This window comes from Danaus plexippus, chromosome Z (genome assembly GCF_018135715.1).
Source record: "Danaus plexippus chromosome Z, MEX_DaPlex, whole genome shotgun sequence".
Taxonomy (NCBI): Eukaryota; Metazoa; Arthropoda; class Insecta; order Lepidoptera; family Nymphalidae; genus Danaus; species Danaus plexippus.
Window position 1 is genome coordinate 13,905,832 of NC_083559.1, and position 19,186 is coordinate 13,925,017.

General features: G+C 31.6%; 2 protein-coding genes across 2 annotated transcripts; both read right to left on the minus strand.

Moving 5' to 3' along the window:
* Nucleotides 1-256: 256 nt before the first annotated feature.
* Nucleotides 257-8,775, minus strand: LOC116777465 (apyrase-like). The gene is made up of 11 exons (XM_032671019.2): nucleotides 8,592-8,775; nucleotides 5,422-5,644; nucleotides 4,822-5,019; nucleotides 4,237-4,367; nucleotides 3,286-3,436; nucleotides 2,901-3,027; nucleotides 2,420-2,577; nucleotides 1,550-1,628; nucleotides 1,302-1,460; nucleotides 916-1,070; nucleotides 257-546 (listed from the first exon to the last, which is right to left on the minus strand). Exons 1-11 carry the CDS (start codon nucleotides 8,711-8,713, stop codon nucleotides 421-423), a joined length of 1,629 nt encoding a protein of 542 aa, XP_032526910.2. The 5' UTR covers nucleotides 8,714-8,775; the 3' UTR covers nucleotides 257-420.
* A 646-nt stretch (nucleotides 8,776-9,421) lies between these two features.
* LOC116777517 (probable ATP-dependent RNA helicase kurz) lies at nucleotides 9,422-18,698 on the minus strand. Its single transcript, XM_032671119.2, has 19 exons — nucleotides 18,473-18,698; nucleotides 18,095-18,277; nucleotides 17,687-17,864; nucleotides 17,065-17,502; nucleotides 16,697-16,912; nucleotides 16,285-16,526; nucleotides 16,046-16,192; nucleotides 15,398-15,541; nucleotides 14,746-14,908; nucleotides 14,264-14,483; nucleotides 13,766-13,994; nucleotides 13,512-13,637; nucleotides 13,015-13,155; nucleotides 11,676-11,825; nucleotides 11,313-11,508; nucleotides 10,644-10,868; nucleotides 10,293-10,434; nucleotides 9,917-10,119; nucleotides 9,422-9,543 (listed from the first exon to the last, which is right to left on the minus strand). The coding sequence occupies exons 1-19, from the start codon at nucleotides 18,545-18,547 to the stop codon at nucleotides 9,467-9,469; spliced, it is 3,495 nt and encodes a 1,164-aa protein (XP_032527010.2). The 5' UTR covers nucleotides 18,548-18,698; the 3' UTR covers nucleotides 9,422-9,466.
* Between the last annotated feature and the right edge of the window lie 488 nt (nucleotides 18,699-19,186).

The following is a 19,186-nucleotide window of genomic DNA, read 5'->3' on the forward strand; positions in this document are numbered from 1 at the left end:
TTCTTCGAACTTGAAAAATATAGTTTCATAAAACAAAATTATATTTGAATTTTAAAATTGTTTCATGCAATTTTGAGCTGTCGTCAAAGCTTATTTAGAACAGAACTCTCTCGTTCCGTTTATTAAAAAAACATTTTAATATATGAGCAATATAATTTTTTCATCATTTAAATAAAAGGTTTCTCGCTATTTTCTAAAAATATATTCAAATATTAAAAAATATATATATAATTAGTGTTTTATAAAACAACAAAAATATGTTTGATTTGTTTATTATTAATTAGTTTCAATATTTACTTAAAACAAAACATACAAAAGTAAAACCTCGGAATAACAATGTTTGAATTCATAGTAAACACTATAAAATAAATACATCAATTAACTTGGCATATTTATTTAGAACATAAAAATTATTGTCATTCAATAATTGACGAAAATCCGTCCGTCCGTGTTGATGTTTAACGGAGAGTGCTTCTTTATGTAAAGTTCCAAAACTTTCTCATCTCGACCAACGATCTCGGTATTTCGTTTTCCTTCTTTGAACATCTGCAACGAAAACAACTAATTTAATACAAAGAATATCGCTCCTCTAGCATTCATGTCCCAATTCGTCTTGCTATATAAGATGTTTAAGATTTTCACGTGTACTCATTTAATTTAAACTAAGGTTTTCGGATGGTAAGCGTTTTTTATTATTATTTTATAACTACATAATCCTGACGATACGGTTCCTTTACAGCAACCGTAATAGCGGTCGTCTTGCTACAGTTGAGCGGTGTCACACTGTTTCAAACAGTTATTAATTTTATTCATAAATCATATCAAGAAAAGTGTTCAAATCATCAAACCCATCTAAACTAGTTATAAAAGTATAACATTAAATAACGGGAAATAAAGTATTACAAATAAACATACGTTAAATCCGTCTCCTCCGTCCGACAGGTATGCTGGTGCTATCACGTGATAATATATATGTGGATCTAGGGATATATTAGATTTACTGTGGCCAACGAATACTGATTTCACACGCTGCCCTTCAGGTAGTGACACGTTGTATGTCACTTGAAGACCTAGTAACAGATCATAAAAGAAATTCTTCATCAACGTTCGATAGGACCAAAACTATAGAATACTTATAGAGGATTAATGTGGATCTCTCTTTAAAATAAAATAACATTCTATTATACCGCCAAGATATCACAAACAGTGAGTCACATGCACTTAAAATATATCGAATTCTTATAACTTTTAAAATGAAATAAAGAGTAGATATAAGGAAACCATTTTGTTAATAGTTTTACCAGACAGTTGTAACACGTAGGGACCCTTAAACGGATTAATGTTCCAGGCTCCGGAAAAGCTTCTCTCCAAGGCTTTCAATATATCTTTGCCTTGTAACTCGAAAATCTCAATACGGTCGTTAAACGGCAAAAGTTCGAATATGACCCCTTTCGTTATATCTGGAAATTTAAACGTTAATAATAAAAGAGATAGATATAATATAAAATTTATACAAGACATTTATTCTATATATTATTTAGATACTGACTTCCGCTCGGAATAGAAGACTTTATGTTCCCGCGCTGAATAAAACCAACGTAATGCAAGTCAGGTTTCAAAGATTTTCCCTGTGGTAATATTTTCCAAATATGTATTATGCACGAGTCAATTGGATTGTAAAAGTAAAGAGCTTGGATGTATAAAATATACATTTTTAATTCTTATCCAGATTTATTGTAAGGCTACATAATAAATCTAGCTTCTGCATTTACAATAGTAATATGATCACTGAACTGGACTGTTTTACGAAATGATAAATACAGTTTGTCATTTCATCACAAAATAGATGTAAATAAATTTCAATATGTGTTAGTTTGGAATGTCAATATTTTTGTTTTCTTAAATAAAGAAATGAATATTTTTTAACATTAAAACAAATAATAGAGCTACCTTCTATTCTTCTTTGTCTGTTCGTTTTTATTTTTAGTCGAGTTAACCTTTAGAAATATAGGTGAATATTTAATAAGACTTTCAACTGATAAGAAAAAAAGTTTAAGTGTGAATTATTCTTTAACTGATTTAAAAATTTACATGGTTCAATTTGAAAAATTAATTTTTTAATTTTAAAAAAGGTTTAACACACACTACAAATACAAAATAACTGACCATTTTCGAATTACGTCATTGTTACTTTCTCCGAATGTTTAAATCTGTTTAGTATATAATATTGTCATTTTCCCGCATGAATTTCAATGACAATGCCAGTGTGGGTGAACACAAGAGTTATGTTATTACTATAATTATAAACTCGGTTACCATTTGAGACTAAACTAGTTAATAAATTAGAAAATAAAAACTATAGATTTTAAGACATAGACTTGCCGTTTGTTTCTGTATGAATTATATTTGAAAATCTTACATATTCTGTCATTGCATCAACCAATAGATCTCCCAAAGCGCATTCCCCAGACACACACTCCTCAAAGTGGAGTGTTTTAGATGTTTCACCCACTATCTCCTTTTCGGCTGCATGCACCATGGCTGCGTAAGGCGCTAGCTTTGCCTTTATCTCCTTATCTATATAATAATATAAAAAAAAATGATAAAAACGTAATACAAACAAAACCATTCTGTAAGATTGTTCCGATTGATCTATTCTGTTCTGAAGCCAAAACATCAAATTATTAACTCAGAGATTGTATTATTATATAGTAATCCCAAATCATATCGTTCTTCAAGACGACTTTTGTACCTCTTTGATTAATTTTGGCTTATAAATTATGATACTGGTAACACTATTTATAACTTTGAAATCAATTGATATTTTTACTAAATATGCTGTTTTCAGATAGCTTTAAATGCAATTTAGAAATTAAATGTAGTTATCTATTGAACTGTACCTTCCGGTAAAGATCTGTCAAGGAAAACCGGTCCTCCCTCCCATTTAACATAGTCACCTCTATAATTGAAATACACTGTTAAGTTACCCATATATTTGGTGAAGGCTGATGCTTGTACTATTAAAACCTGAAAACAAACGGAGTAGTTTTTCACTAAATGATACATATTTTATAAATGTAATTAAAATAATTGAGACATTCGAATCTAGTAAACACGCGCCCAATTATTTTTAATTTATTAGAATTATAAAACTAAATTACTGTATGATACTGATACTGAGGCAATGTTACAATAATAATGGGAGTATAAAGTATTTGATATTGATGTTTCTATGTAACGATTTTTAGGCTTTTTACTGAATATTTTATTTCTCATTGGTCATACCTTATGTTTGGTCGTGGCAGTAGATTGAACAAAAACGGGATATGGACCGGCAACGTCTTCCCCGCTAGGAGAGGGACCGTTCCACAGTAAAGAGTGGGAATGTCCGCCCACTATTATGTCCACGTATTTGCCGTAATCGCGTGCTAATGTCCTACAAAAAAAAGAAACTTCTATATATTTTTCACTCTTTGAATATATTATTTTTATTAATTCTCGAATCTGGATTTCAAAAACAAGTAAACAATAAATATTAAATTAATATAGGTCCTAATTACTAATTGTCATAAAATAACGAAATTTGCCATTCTAGGTTCCTCTTAAAGATTGAATGCATATAAACGTGGTATAATTTTAGATAAATTTTAGGAATTAAAGCCATTTTAATAAAAAAGCCTCTACTATCATTCACTGAAATTTTTTTGTCCGACCTTAAAATAGGGGACTGGAGAGGTTGTAAATTTGATCAAATTTTTAAATGTATGTATACATTTGAGCAGAACTATATTTAATTCAAATTATTAATTGCATTCATGTTCCGATTTTAATGATTATTTTTGCATTCAACAGAGTTCATATTGAACAGCTTCCGTAGAAATTATGTTAAAGTCGGATAAAGGTCTTATACTCTCCAACAACTTCATGGAAGACATGAAGCTTCGCAGTAACGTGTTGTTTCTCTTTAAATTTTTAATATTTTAAGTATATCGCTTTTGTGTATAGAATTCTTACTTGTGTTGGACACTATAGAGTATTTTTAGTTAGTTATATCCTGTACAAATGCTTAAACCCACAGCATCAAAAGTAAAAAGTTGTTGTTATGGTTTGAGAGTACTAAAACGATGGTACATTTTTATCGCTTAATATAATGTTATTTATCATTGTCCTGTATTCGCGATAGACGTGGTTAAAATTCATATCACGTTTTCTTAATCTCGATTCAATGTTACTAACTTGTCGACTTCGAGGCCACAATGTGAGAGCACAATGATGATGTCTACACCTTTCTCATTAAGCCACTTAGCTTCTCGTCTCATCGCCTCGCCAGGATCAGTGAACTCTACATTACCGGCGGATGATAATATCTTAAAGTTCAAATTAATACCTATTAGTACATAAACTTTTAACAATGTTAAAGTGGTGACACATAAAAACTATATGAAAAAATATCTCATTAATATGACCAAAACAGTTATTGTAAAGTATATTCGTGTTTAAGACAAGCATTTTTCACATTATCATGGACATGAACGTTATCAAAAAACTATAATGACTAGATACTAGTAGATAGTAAGAAATGTTCCTTGAGTGTTTCCTACATGAAAAGCTATCTAAAGAAGCGTGATCACTCCACACAAAGTTTTCAAGTGTCTTAAGAAGTGTTTAGAAAAAAATTATTAAAATAATTCCAAAAATATCTTTTGATTAAAATAGGTACCACAATATTTTGGTTATATAGAATTTTTAAAGGTTAGAACACATGTAAAAAATTTAGTTAAAGTTACAACAATTCTAAATAAAAACAATATGAAAGCTTACTTTTGTATCAGGAGTAATTAATCCAATGAGTCCAATTCTTCTTTTTCTTCGTTCTATGATAACATGACCTCTATAGAGACCTTGTAAAATTGGTTCCTTACTGGCGTCCATGTTGGCAGCAAGTACTGGTGCTTTGAGAGCTTGGAGATATGGAGCCAACCCTTGTGGTCCATCGTCAAACTCATGGTTTCCGATAGCCTAAAAAATACATAGATACCTTGGCATATCTAAATTTTGTATTATTTTCGCCTATATATTTCGTATTGAAAGAGAACTCCAACCCGAAATAGATAAAATAATGTGATTCAGCACGTTTTTAGTCCGTAAAGGACATTTTATTTTATAAAGGTCACAACCATTTAAGCTGAGATGTTCCCACCAATCAACATACAATGTAACCAACAATGCACTTGGGTACCACGTCTACTCATATACTTCCGTCGCTGGATAACATAATAGCTGCTAGTTATTGCAACGTTTATCCGACAATATGAAATAAGCAAATATTTTTATGGTAATTTTAAAACATTAATAGCAATCTTAGGCGTAATATTTTTCTCATTCCTAGTCGTATTTATGCTTATTTAATTAAAAACTTACATGAGCGTCATGGGGCAAAAGATTCATAAACTCTTGTGTAACATTCCATTTAAGAAGAGTATACCAATACGTCCCCTGAAAGCTATCTCCGGCGTTCAGTAAGATGGAATCTGGTTTCTCCTTTCGTAACTCTTCTATCTTCTGGAAGAGTCTCGGCAGACCACCAATACAGGAATTGTTGTTAAATCGACAAGTTGGCGTCTCAACTGACGTTTCTTCGAACCTTGAAATGAAGTATTTATAGAAAAAAAATGTATAATCATATCAAATGAAAAGTGATTACAGTAAGTCTAAAACATTAGTTGAAGATCTGACAGAATACCTGTAGACGCCGACAAAATTAATAAAAAATATCTTACAAGCTCTGTGCAAGAAACACTGAAGTACAATAACTTAAGAACTCTAATGAAATAAAAACACTGCAAACTATAAAAGTATTTTAACTTTCCTTCTAAGGTAAAAAAACATTAAACATTTAAAAGAAAATAAAATATTGTCCAAATTTGCCTGTTGCTCGACAGTTCAAAATTTCAAAATTTCAAAACTTCAAAATTTTAAGTTGTATATACACTGACAATTTAAATTTGTTTTATATCTTTAAATTCATCTACTTTATGAAGACATATATTTCTTGAAACTATCATGTTCTCTCTCGTATAATGAGCTTAATTAAATTTAGTCAACAATTTTCGTCTGGTTGAAAAACGAATTTTCCGTCAGATCGCAATCTTGGCGATGCAATGTCAGGTGATGTTAAGTTATATTTATTATGAGAGTCAGATTTTGTAAGCATTATTTGGTTTATAAAAAGGTCGTGTGGAATGAGAAAAAAACAATTAAGAACCTGTGTCACATTTTTCCTTCGTTCGTGAAATTTATTATTATATAGAGTCCAATTTATCTTATTCAAAATTACACTTTTAATATATTTGTCATAAGTGATTTTTACCAAATACTCAGTATATATGGAGCCAATTTTAAAATTGAAAACGTCAAAGTTCCGAAATAAACGGAATAATAATTGACGTATTCATAAATTCCAGCGCATATAGGTGCTTTTTTACTGCTCCAAAGGGTACGAAACTGTAGTATCTATACTTATAATAAATCTGAAGAGAGGTCTATGCTGTACATGAAATATATTTTAAAAATAACTATCAGGGGGTGATTAGTGTTCGATACTGATGCCAAAAAGCAATAAGCAAAATTTTTGTCTGTCCGTCTGTATGTATGTTGTTTATAGAAACAAAAACTACCTGACGGATATTAACGAAACTTGGTACAATTATTATTCATACTGTTGGGCAGGTTATAGTATACTTTTCATCAAGCTACAATCAATAGGACCAGAGCAGTGGAGGGAAATATTGGGAAAACGGGAGAAACTTTATTTTTTAGACTTCCGTCGCGGGTGCAGCCTTAATGGTTAAAGCTACATAGAAATCATGTTTGACGGAAATATTATACATAAATTTATATAAGGAGACGAAACCTTTCAGCATTCCATGGATTTGCCGTGCGGGTGCCGGGTCCATACATATAGTAGGTAAAAACATAGGTACTTTTATTAAATAAAACTAGTTATAGGTTTTTTTTTAAGTGAAGTAGGTATAGGTAGATAATATTGCACAGGCGTTTCGGCTTTACATATTTCTGGGTGTAATTCTATTACAATATTTCTATTTCTATAACACATATTTCTGAGTATAATTCTATTAGAATATATTAGTTTAAATAGGCGCTTAGATTTTAAGTATAAGGTAGCTATAGTTACGACCCCTAATGTAGGTTATTTTGTTAGGTAACTGATAGCCTTTCAGTTACCGCCGATTAAAAATAAAATACAATACGCTACCTAAAAAACGATTGCCTTTATCTCGAAATTCGAGTCAAGCTAAGAGAATGAGCATTACGCGTTATCGAGAGTCAGCAGAGGAAAGCACATCGGTTAAGCACTCTATGAGAGTTAGTACACCGACTTCTCGAGCCAATATAACTCTCCAGAGAGGGAGGTGTGTTATGCAATGACAATTAATAAAGCTCAAGGGCAGACTTTTCGTGTTGCTGGAGTAGATCTCGGTGTTAGTTGTTTCTCGCATGGTCAGTTATACGTCGCTCTTTCCCGGGTTAGCCGTTCTAGAAATCTTTATGTTTACGTGCCGGGCGGGTCAACTTTCAACATAGTTTACCCAGAAGCTTTGCGCTGAAGTATTTTCGGTCTTTAGGTACTTAAGCCTCATGTGAAAGTGATCTAAACAATATTAGTAACACATTAACTTAATAACAAACAAGGAGTTACACGCTGACGGAGTCGCGGGCACAGCTACTAATAATAATATTCTTATATTTATAAACAGTATTGTGGATTGACATATTATATTGCCCTACTAAAATACGAAAATTAATCTGTCTGTTACATCAAAACGACTGAACCGTGATGAAGGAAATATGCTACTTTTTTACGAAAAACCACGGAAACGCGGACGAAGTCGCGGGCAAAAGCAAGTTGTATATAAATTTCAACTTAATTGCCCTTCGGTACGTGATCCTGACTAAGAGAAGTCTAGATTAGAGGAACAATCAGATATAGCTGGTGATCTCGTGAAAGTGGATTTGATACGGGGCTCAAATACAAGGGCTCAATAAAATGTATTATATATTTAGTAAATTATAACGAGTAAAACTTTGACGAGATTTAAAATTGCATCTAATAAATATGAATAAATAGAATACTTCAAAAATATATAGGCGTTAAGAAAATCTTTTAAGTTAAAACGGTATTCAAAAAAAATATTTAAGAAGTGCAACAATACGATTTATAGAAAGTACTTAAAATCGAAACGTCTGCTGTCTTTTAGTATAATAGATATTGAAGGTCAATGTAGCCAACCACGACCTCGTCAGCTGACAAAACTTTACGATAATATTAACCAATTCTTAATAACAATTCACTACTTGTGATATTTTTAACCTAAAACACACCCACACATAAAATATTTTTTAATATATTTTATGTAAAACATTACAACGAAACCTAGTTACAAATATCACATAGGATAGTCAATACAAATATATATATATATATGTGTATATATATATATATATATATATATATATATATATATATATATATATATATATATATATATATATATAATTTAAAAACTTACCTCGCATGAAAATCATTGTAATGTATCAAATCCACTGGAAACAATCCTTCGAATGGCAAAGCGAAAGTTAAAACAACGCCAAGCATGAAATTCAATAAAAAATAATGTAAAACAGCACACATTTTACTGACACAATAACATGTAGTGCTCACACTTCAACGTCTGCAATTTAACTGACAGAAAATTGACTGATAAATGATGAGTTGTATTGTGTTGCATTATCTCGGGAGATAATTACATAATAAACTCCTCACGCAAACTGTAACGAGACAAAGCTAATAATAATAATCTAAGCCCTTTGGAATTGTAAATATTATTTTTATAGATGAAAACAGAGACGTTTAAATAAAGGGAGAACTGCTTGATTAGTTACTATCAATGAGAATGAGTTTTATATGTTAGGATTTATAAGAAAAAAAGGGAAAACACTCGAACAAATATTGGCTTAGAATAATTTACTTTTTCTGTAATTTTTTTAACATAATATTAACATAAAATGTCTGATAAATTACAACCGTTGCATCTAAGTTTCGTTCAGCCAACTCCAAGATTTTAAATTGCTCGCGAACTTGTAACAGTCTAAATTTTTTTTTAATTTTATTTTTTCAAATTTAGTTCCTTATAATAGAGACTATTGACATACATTGATAGCGAAAAACATTAGTTGTTACAAGTACAGATAAAAGTTTACTGAGAATCGTATAATTATTATGACTGTTTGCATAAGATTTAATTTTTATATATATGTATTCGTATTTAAAAAATAATAACAAATTTCGAATTTAGAACACCAACTTTTCCGTTCAAAAAGACAAGAATGAAAAAAAAACTACGTTATAATAATATTTTATTTCATATATTCATATATAACATTTCTACAACGGCGGCCAGTACAATATAACTTCGTTGTGAGCCGATTCCGGGACCCATTTCAGATATTCGTCCTGCAAATCTGTAATAACCAAAAACACATATATGTAAAATAACCAAACTACCAAAAAAATTTACTTCATAATATAATAGCTCCAGGAAGTAATGTCTTGGTTTACGTTTTTATATAGTTATTCAAATTTAATTAAAAATCGTTTCGTAATATATCGCCGCCATTTTGAGGAACTTGTCTTAACTAGGAACATTTAAAACATTAAATAAGAATCTGTATTAAATTAATTTATAAAACTAAAACTGTATTAGTTAAAAAAAAAAACAATAAAAATTATACTTCGATGTTTTTCAACGAAACAAGTACTGTGGAAGCATAAACAAAAAATTGTCTATGGGAAGTGACGTAATTATAATTCTGTAATGTATGATAGTCTACTTACAAGTTGGTTTTTCTTTCCAAATCTCCTCCATCTTATCTTTGGAGCCTATTTTCTTGTCTATCAGAGCCTTCAATAGTATTTCCGTCCTTGGTTGTAATTTCGCCCAGCTCTTTATCATAGTGGAGGGCGGTGACAGTAGGGACGCCGCGTATTTCTTGAGCTTCACGAATACTGAACCTTCCAAAAGGAATCTTGCGAACCATCTGGTGAAAAGAAACTATCATTTATAACATAGGAATTAATTTAGTTTCGAATCCCGTTTGGGTAAACGCTTGAAGGATTGTAATAGACAAAAAATTTTTTGGCAATTATATCAATGAAATGTACACAAGACGCATTAAAGTGTGTTAAATATTAAAATACATATAAATATTACCTGTATTTGTCTATTTTCTCCGGATAATCGATCTCAACTGTGGGTAGTTCCCAACAACTTTTACCGAATGTCCCTTTAAAGTGACATTTCACCCTGCCCGACCTCGCGTCGTATCGCGGCTCGGGCTCCGATAGCGGTTCACCTTCAACAACATATAATTGATATAGCCATTGACCAATAATGTACATATAAAATAATATAATAATATGCCATTAATAATGTACCTATAATAATCGGTTCATTACAATTTAAACGTTCGTTAATTACAAGTTAATTAACAAAAAATAGAAGTTTTTTTTTTGGTTTAAAATATGTTATGCAGCTAATTGATGTATGGTTTGAAAGAATTACCTAAATTACATAGGAACGGCACATAAACTGGCAGCCATTCAGGTTCTACGGCGGTGATGTTCCTCATGATCATCTTCTTCCTGTCGTCCGGGCCGGTCTCGTACAGCTCCTGGTATATCACCCATTCGGGTATCACTTTGCGTAATATGGACTCCGAGTGGATGAACACCGGCTCGTCCAGATCAGAACAGCGGTAGGCGTATTTATATTTCCGTTTGTCTTCACCTAAAAAACAGATTTGGTACGGTGAAAGCTCTGTTCTTTTATCAATCTACATTCTACATCATGTATATTTTTCTACGTCATTATTCCAACTATATAATTAGGTTATCTTAAAATTTTTAGGTATTTTCAAAGTTTAGAGAAGAAAGCATTTATTTTCTATAGAATTCCTAATTTGGGAATTCCTGATAGAATATTATTTAGCCCATAACAGCAAAACTTATTTCTTCACATACACAGATATACTAATTAAGAAATTCTCGTTTGGTCTTATTATCCTTAAAATATATATTTTTTTTTAATCACATAATACAACCAAGATTGAACAGTCTTAAAAGATTTTTTTTATCAGATTATATTTTTACATAGAAATTCAAATATAGAGATTTCAAACGTAATAACCGATGTACATTTTCTTAAAGCTACACCTTCCTATGACCCACCGACCTTCTTTAACTTCTGCCATACTAATCTTCCTCGCGACCTGGTCTCCTAGACCGCTGAGTAACAACTGTCTCAACAATTTCGCCTGTTTGTCATCAGGAGGCTGCAGTTTAGGATCCACAACAAGATTAACACCGGACACGCTGAGATTTATCTCAGATGCTAGCTGCTTCCGAAGCTTCCTAATTTCTATTATGGCCTAAATCAAATAAAATCAATGACAAATATAAATTAAGTGTACTGTGTCGTTTGTCATTTGATTGACATTAATATAGTTCAAACTGAATATTTTATACTCTGACAACGTACGTAACATATGTATAGGATAGTATGTGTAAATGTACATGTTTATATTTCAGTTATCACCTTCTCCCTTAGTCCATACTTGGCACAGAACACAGACAAAGCCTCCGTACTATGATCGCAAGCTCCGACCGCTCTCAGTAGTACGCCGGGGTCGCCGAGCAATAACATATTACCAGTTGCAGGCCAACTATCGGTTTTACCCGACATTACCTGTATTCAGATGAAATTGGCTGTATATTAAGTCCTGTTTATATTTGTAGACACATATTCGGTATTTTCGATTGCTGATTTTATATTAAGGTTCAATATCCTCGTCTCATTTTCACTTGGACAGATTAAAATATGAAAATATCCTTCGAGATTTCAGTAATTATTTTTTATATTTTTAATAAATAGGTGAAAAAAAGCAGAAAATTAAAAATAAAATACAATTGTGTTTCCAATTTGCGAAACGACTTTAAGTACTTGAATAACCCGTATATATACATATTTTTCTTCTGGATTTTTCTCAATTAATTTGTCATATAATTTTAAATAAAACATTGTTTTGCATATAGATCTTAGTTTCTGTTTTGTATATTTTTATACAAATTCAGTAAATACATGAAATGGTAAACTTCGTTTCGTATATTAATACTTATATGTTACGTAAAAACCAAAAAAAAAAATCGCATTGACAAATGGATCCGATTGTTTTGATTTTAAAATTGGCCAAGGACAAAAAAATATGTTACGAAGGCGCAACATACTAAAAAATAAAGGAACATCGCATCGAGTGAGATTGGTGACTCCGTGAAACGAACAAGCGGCCGTGTTACCAGGAGATTCCTGATACCAAACAAGAAATGGATTGGCTTGGCTATCCTAACATCCTGGCGAGCATGTAGTGTTAGTGTTTTAGTGTTAGGTGCAGGTTATAAGTTAAAATTATGTCATATATATATTAAGGAAATAATGTACTCCTACAGGATTTCCTTCATATTAATTTGAATTTAAATGTCAAGTGTTGCTTTCAAGTCGAGTCGATAGGTGGCGCTAACTGTTGAGACGTCAGAAATTTTATTTCGTAAAAGAGTTGTTAATGTCTGCAATTGAGGAATCTGATTTAAATTAAACTAATTAATGGAATAATACGACAATATAACTTTAAATGTCGTTTCTTTGTTTTACAGTTAAAGTTCTTACATTACAGTAATGCTGTTTTGTGGTTAATTCATTGTAAAATTCTAAAATTAAAAAAAACTTTGTTTTACAGAGCAACGCAGGGTTTGTCGTAAATTCCATAAAAATAGAATAATTGTCTTATATATATATATAAATAAATAAGTTATATACCAAAATAATTCTAAACCGATTTAAATTTAATGATATGTATGTTTAAAACATCAAGTTAACCAACCTCCGGCACAGTTAAAGCAGAAACGATGGTTATAGCGTACGGTAGTAAGGTATATTGATGACTGAGAGCTAACATCTTGCCGTAGCGAGGAAGCAGCGGAAACGCCGACACAGCCTTCCCCAACGGAGTTACTTTTAACACCTGGAAAAAATATATATGTACATGAAAACATTGTTTTATATCATAGTCTATATTTAAGACACTGGTTACCAAAAAAAATAATGGTATTATGTGTGTCAGATTATGGAACTTCTCATTGAATAGCCAATCATATATGATTTTTACAATTTATTTTGTAGTACGCGTATCCGATCTTGGGATTGTTCAGAAATATGGCGCACGTTTAAGAATTTATTCAAAGTGAATGCTAAAGCACATAAATGGTAATCATAAGCCATAACAATCATTATACGTACGACTTAATATGGATTCTTCCTAATTAATTTAATATTTACAGAGCCATTTATCTCTGTGAGAACTAAAACAAAAATGTTCACCTCTTCGTCATCTTTTCTCCTGTTCCTCATTTCAACCTTCTCCAAAATTCCCAAAACTTCTAGTCGCTTCTCAGCTAAACGCAACTGCATCCTGTCTGGTGCGGTGGGATATGGAAAGTTAACCACCTTAAAAAAAACACACAACATTATTTACACTAACGATAATACACTTACTGACACACAAATATACAGTACAGCAGTTACATAAAATATATACATATATATATAACAAAAATATTTAAAAAAAATCCAACCTTATCGATGCCCATACATTTTAGGGTCAGCATCAAATGATCTACGGGCCTCGTACAGAGGTCGGGTTTGTACTGTGGTACACACTCGTGTTGGTACACCGCACTACTGTACAATCTATATACGTGTCCTGGACCTGTCCGTCCCGCTCGGCCCGAACGTTGTTCCGCGCTGGCCTGAGACGTCCACACTACACGCCATGCGCTTGCGCCGGTCACGTGATCGTATATACTGCATCGGTAACATAGCTTTAACTTATAGCCGTAAGATAATAAATCGATTCTTTTTTTTTCGTTTATAATACCAGGTATAAAGTATATCAAACTGAATATAGACAAACACTTTAAAGATACGATAAAACGAATTGATATTATATTTCACTTATTATTATTATTATTTTTTTTTTTGGCAAATACAGATAATGGAAGTTTATATAAAAAATTATTACAGCGACTTATTTGGATGTCTCACTAAATTAAAAAATATTATGACTAACTCACCGCATCTTCTTCTTGCCGGTATCAACGACGTACTTTATGCTGGGTATCGTGAGGGATGTCTCCGCGACGTCGGTGCTGACGACGCACAGTCTTGTGCCAGCGGGCGGGGTTTCGAACACCCGACCCTGTTTCGCTGTACTCAACATAGAATACAACGGCAACACCCACAGCGGCTGTTGGCTGGATTTAACGATAGGTGTCAGAGTTGATTCATCGGCATCTGAAATTTATATACTTTTTCATACTGCAATTGGTCATGACTTTTTTAGAACTGATTTACAATTATTTTTTTTTTCTTTAAGGCTCCATCTAACAATGTATTGTTGTGGAAAAAAGGTAGTTTGGAATTAATGGAGATGAAGGTTTAGTGTAAAGTAGTTAATTCAGGCTGTATAAATTAACAGATTATCATATATATTTTTTTGATTTGATATGTTGCCATGGCAACGTTAAGATATCAAATTTACTATAGCACTAATTACCTGAATCGCTCAAATGACCCTCGCTGTCAGCGTCACTGACTAAATCTGGCTGGCCATCGTCCTCCGGCATGTCAAAATCGTCCAAACTAATTTTTGGTAACTTTATAGTCTTGCGCTTCGCTTTTTTCCTGGCTTTGCGTATCCGCTTCATTTCCTTTTCCACCTGTCATCGAACATTCGAAATCCTGATTACATTGCCCAATATTTACACCTTACTTTTTTTTTCATGCACCCATCGTATCCTGCCAGTCATGTAGAATAGATACGGAACTATCTTTCATTTTTTTTAACTTCACATATAGAGTCGAAGTAAATCAATGTACTCAAATAATCTCTAAGGAAATAACTAATTAATGTTTAATAATTTTTTCGTGGGGTAACGGCCCTAAATATATCATTAGAAACTGACTAATTAAACATAGAGTACAAGAATATCGACTGAGTGACACAACAAACAATGACAGCTAATTCCTCATCAAAATTATATTTAATAAAGACCAACAATGACTAGGCCGATTTCGATGTAACTTTTAGCAAATATAGTCAACTACACTATCAGAGGTGCCATATAATATTGGCTAACAATTTGAAATTATCTTTAAATATGGAAGGAGTAACTTTGAATCAACAAGGAAGTCTAATACCAACCCACCTCATCATCATCCGATTCAATATCATCAGGCTCCGAGTCCAAGGAGGTGTCAACTACATTCACCTTTTTGTTTATCAATGACGAATAATCAACACCTTTGCGGTATGGAAAAGACGCTCTTAATTTCCTTACTAGATAGTTTACCTGGAACAGCAAACAGAGCATTTAAAATCCTAGATGAGACCTTAATGTTAAGGAGCATTTATAAGGTATGTCCATGTAACAGATTTTATTGACCCAAATTTGTTTTATGGTACTGCAAACTGCAAACTCTGAGCAAATTCCACTAAAGTCATCTATTCGAATAGATTTTCTCATTTACAAATATCACTTCCCAGGTCTACAGTTCTGTTAAGATCTTAGTTTTTGATATGTCTAGCTCCCAGGTGTTACTTTAGAGATTTTCAAACAAATTATTCCCGTTGAAGTATTGATTAAATCAACCTAAGCATTTCCACTGTAAAGTATTGTAGCACTTCTCTAGACAAGTATCTCGATTTAGACTGTTTCTCTGAATTAGTTTATGACCATTAGATTTGATGATTATAAATAAGAAATATATAAATACTTATTCATAGATACTTAAAAAGAATTAAAACCATAAATTCAGATTCAAAAACTTGTACTATAAAAAAAAAAAGGTGATACCTCTTGCTGGCCGGTCACAAATATCAAAATTCCACCTTCCGGTAGCCTAGTGTGTATTTTGACTGTTTTCTTAAAAGCTTCCTTCAAATAATCACTGTATGTGTGTTTATTGAAATGTACCGTCACAGGGAACTGCCTAGATTGTATCTGTTTAAAAAATATATATATAATGAACTAAGTTCATAAAAATAAAATGATATACATCAAACAAATAACAAGTGAATCACAATCACAATCACCTCTATAACAGGAGGTGGAACTTTGAAAAGTCTCGTATTTTCTGTGAAATCCTCAACTCTGAGGGTAGCTGACATTATAATGAGTCTCAATGGACATCCCCTTTTACGTCTCAACGGTACAATTCTAGATAGCAAGCCCAGAAGTATATCTGTGTACATGCTTCTTTCATGAGCTTCGTCTATAATAACAACTGAATATTTGCTTAAGAGAAAATCCGATTGGATCTCTTTTAAGAGAACACCTGTAAAAAAAAAAATTACACATTTATAATGTCTCACAAGAAATACTATTCAATCAATTATAATTTCATTTTATTCCGATTATAGCCTTCATATTATATTAAAATTATATCTTATTTCATGTCATAGTAAAATGATTGCCTAAATAATAAAATAAAAATCTATGCATTACCGTCAGTCATAAACTTAATCTTAGTGTCTTTAGTGACATTTCCTTCAAATCTCATCAGATATGAAACCTCTTTGCTGCTCAAGCCCAGTTCATAACCGACTCGAGCTGACATAGCCACAGTTGCCACTCTTCGAGGTTCAGTAACTGCTATCATTTTATTTTCTGTATACCCAGCTTCATAGAGAAACTGAGGTATCTGAGTAGTTTTACCGCTACCTGAAATATTATTGACATAATTATACTCTAGATTAAGCTGTTTTAGACCAGTATAATATAGTATTTAATATCAAATCTAAGAAGTTCTTTTTTTGAAAATAGCTTCTGCTTTTTTTTTGTCTCACATTATAAAAATATCAAACATTCAATACCAGTTTCACCAGCGACGATGACAAATTCGTTTTCGTTTATCAACTCCATAACTCTTTGTTCCTCTCCTAATATTGGTAATTTCAATCTAGCCACTTGAACTTTGGGGTCTCTTTTAACTTGAACATTTATGGTAGGATGTTCTAGAATAGGCTTTTTTACTTCTGCTTCCACTTCTACAGGTTCACTTTCTTTAATTTCAATCGCCTTAATATTTGTTTCATTACTTATATGGGCTGATGATGTAGCACCTTTTTCAACATTGATTATTTTATCTGTGGTTTCAATTACTTCACATGTGTCTCTGCCTTCGCTATCATCAGTTTCTATACTTGAATCGTCAGAAGATTCTTTGAGACCAACAACATTAGGATCATATTTCTTCTTTTTATTGTCATCAGATCTATCCATTTTTAAAAGTCTCAATCTTTTCTTTGCACCTGTAATTAAAATAATACTATAATATATAACAAGACGGTTTCTCTAAGGTTACCAAAATCTCTGGTTTAATGTAATATAGTAAATAGCACAGTATATCTAAAGCCATTATTTGGTATAGATGTGTCATCAAAATATTAGTTAAATTTAAAGGAGTTTATTTCTTCTTCCCTGGGCTGTACTAACCTGCAATACTACTAAACTTCTTTTGTTCACTAACTTCAGTAGCATTTTGAGTAGTTTCTAAATTAAACTCTGTCAACTTTCTCAACCCGAGTGTCTGGACAGAGGATATTGTAGTCAATTGTTTCACTTCCTCAGGAGTTGCTTGTACTTGTGACAAGGATTCCAAAAGCGCAGCTCTCTATTAAAAAATTATATATGATTTTTATATCAATTAATAAATTGAAATAGATATTTTATTGTCATTATATAACTAAATGATTGATATGTCTAGCAACACTTATTATGGATAACTAATTAATAATATTTTTAGGGCAGATATTTTGTTAATTATCAAATGTTAAAAATTATAACACTTTTATGCATTGATAAAATCAATGCATAAATGCATATGTTTGCTATAAGACTTACATTTTCTTTCTTTTTCTTCTTATCAACTATCTTTTCTAACCGTTTCCTTTGGGCCTTTGATAGAAATCTAGTCTTTTCTTTTTTGTCTGCAATAATCTTAGTTTCTCTCTTTCTTGAGGGCAAGGCCAATGCATTTGCAGTATCACTTGTTCCATATTCATTTGATGTGAATTCTAATTTTATCTGCAAAATGAAGGTTATTTAAAAATATATTTCATATAAATTTAAATACATAAATAGGGATGCGAAGTCTTAAGTTGATAAGTTTATTATATATGACGTTTTATTATGTTTAAAATAATCTTAAGTATACGTTTAAAGCGCACTATTAGAGTTATATGGCTGGTAATGTTCTTCACGTGTTAAATATATAAATACCTCATTAGTTTTGGAGTCGTCAATATCAGTTTTGACCACTTGGCGAGCCTTTGCATTGTATCGTCTTTTACCCATATTTATTAACTTGGTGATACTCAATATAAATAGGACTTCTTATGTGTTCTAATACATAATTATGATTTAAATACTAAAAATAAAAACAGAATCAACTTGACTATAAGCTATAATATTTAGAATAAATCAACGTGCTTTTGTTATGACAGCTAAAGTTCTTGACAATTGTCATCATGTTTTTTTTAGGTTCCTTTATACAAGCCACAGACGTAGGTACCATAGATTTAAAAAGTCACAAACGTAGTGTGCAATAAATTGAAGCCTCCATTTTTCCATGATATATAATATTAAATTATCTTTTCTAATGAACATAACAAAGTAAACCTTAAAATTTGAAAATTTATATCTAAAAATCAAAAGTTAGACTTGACTTTTGGTGATAACATGGATCTTTGTGTAAAGTGAAGATTGAGGTGGAAAATTCAACTATACACTTCAATTCTTCTACATATTAGTTGCACTTTTGGTTTTGTTGTATTATTGAATAAGATTTAGTGTAGTTTGTAGTACTAGTGGTGCTGGTAAAAATATAATTAGATTTGAATAAACGCTTTTATTTCATTAGACAAATTCCTTCGTTGTTTCTCCATATAGCACTCAAGATAATAAATCGTCCAACAAATAAAAACGTTGAAATTG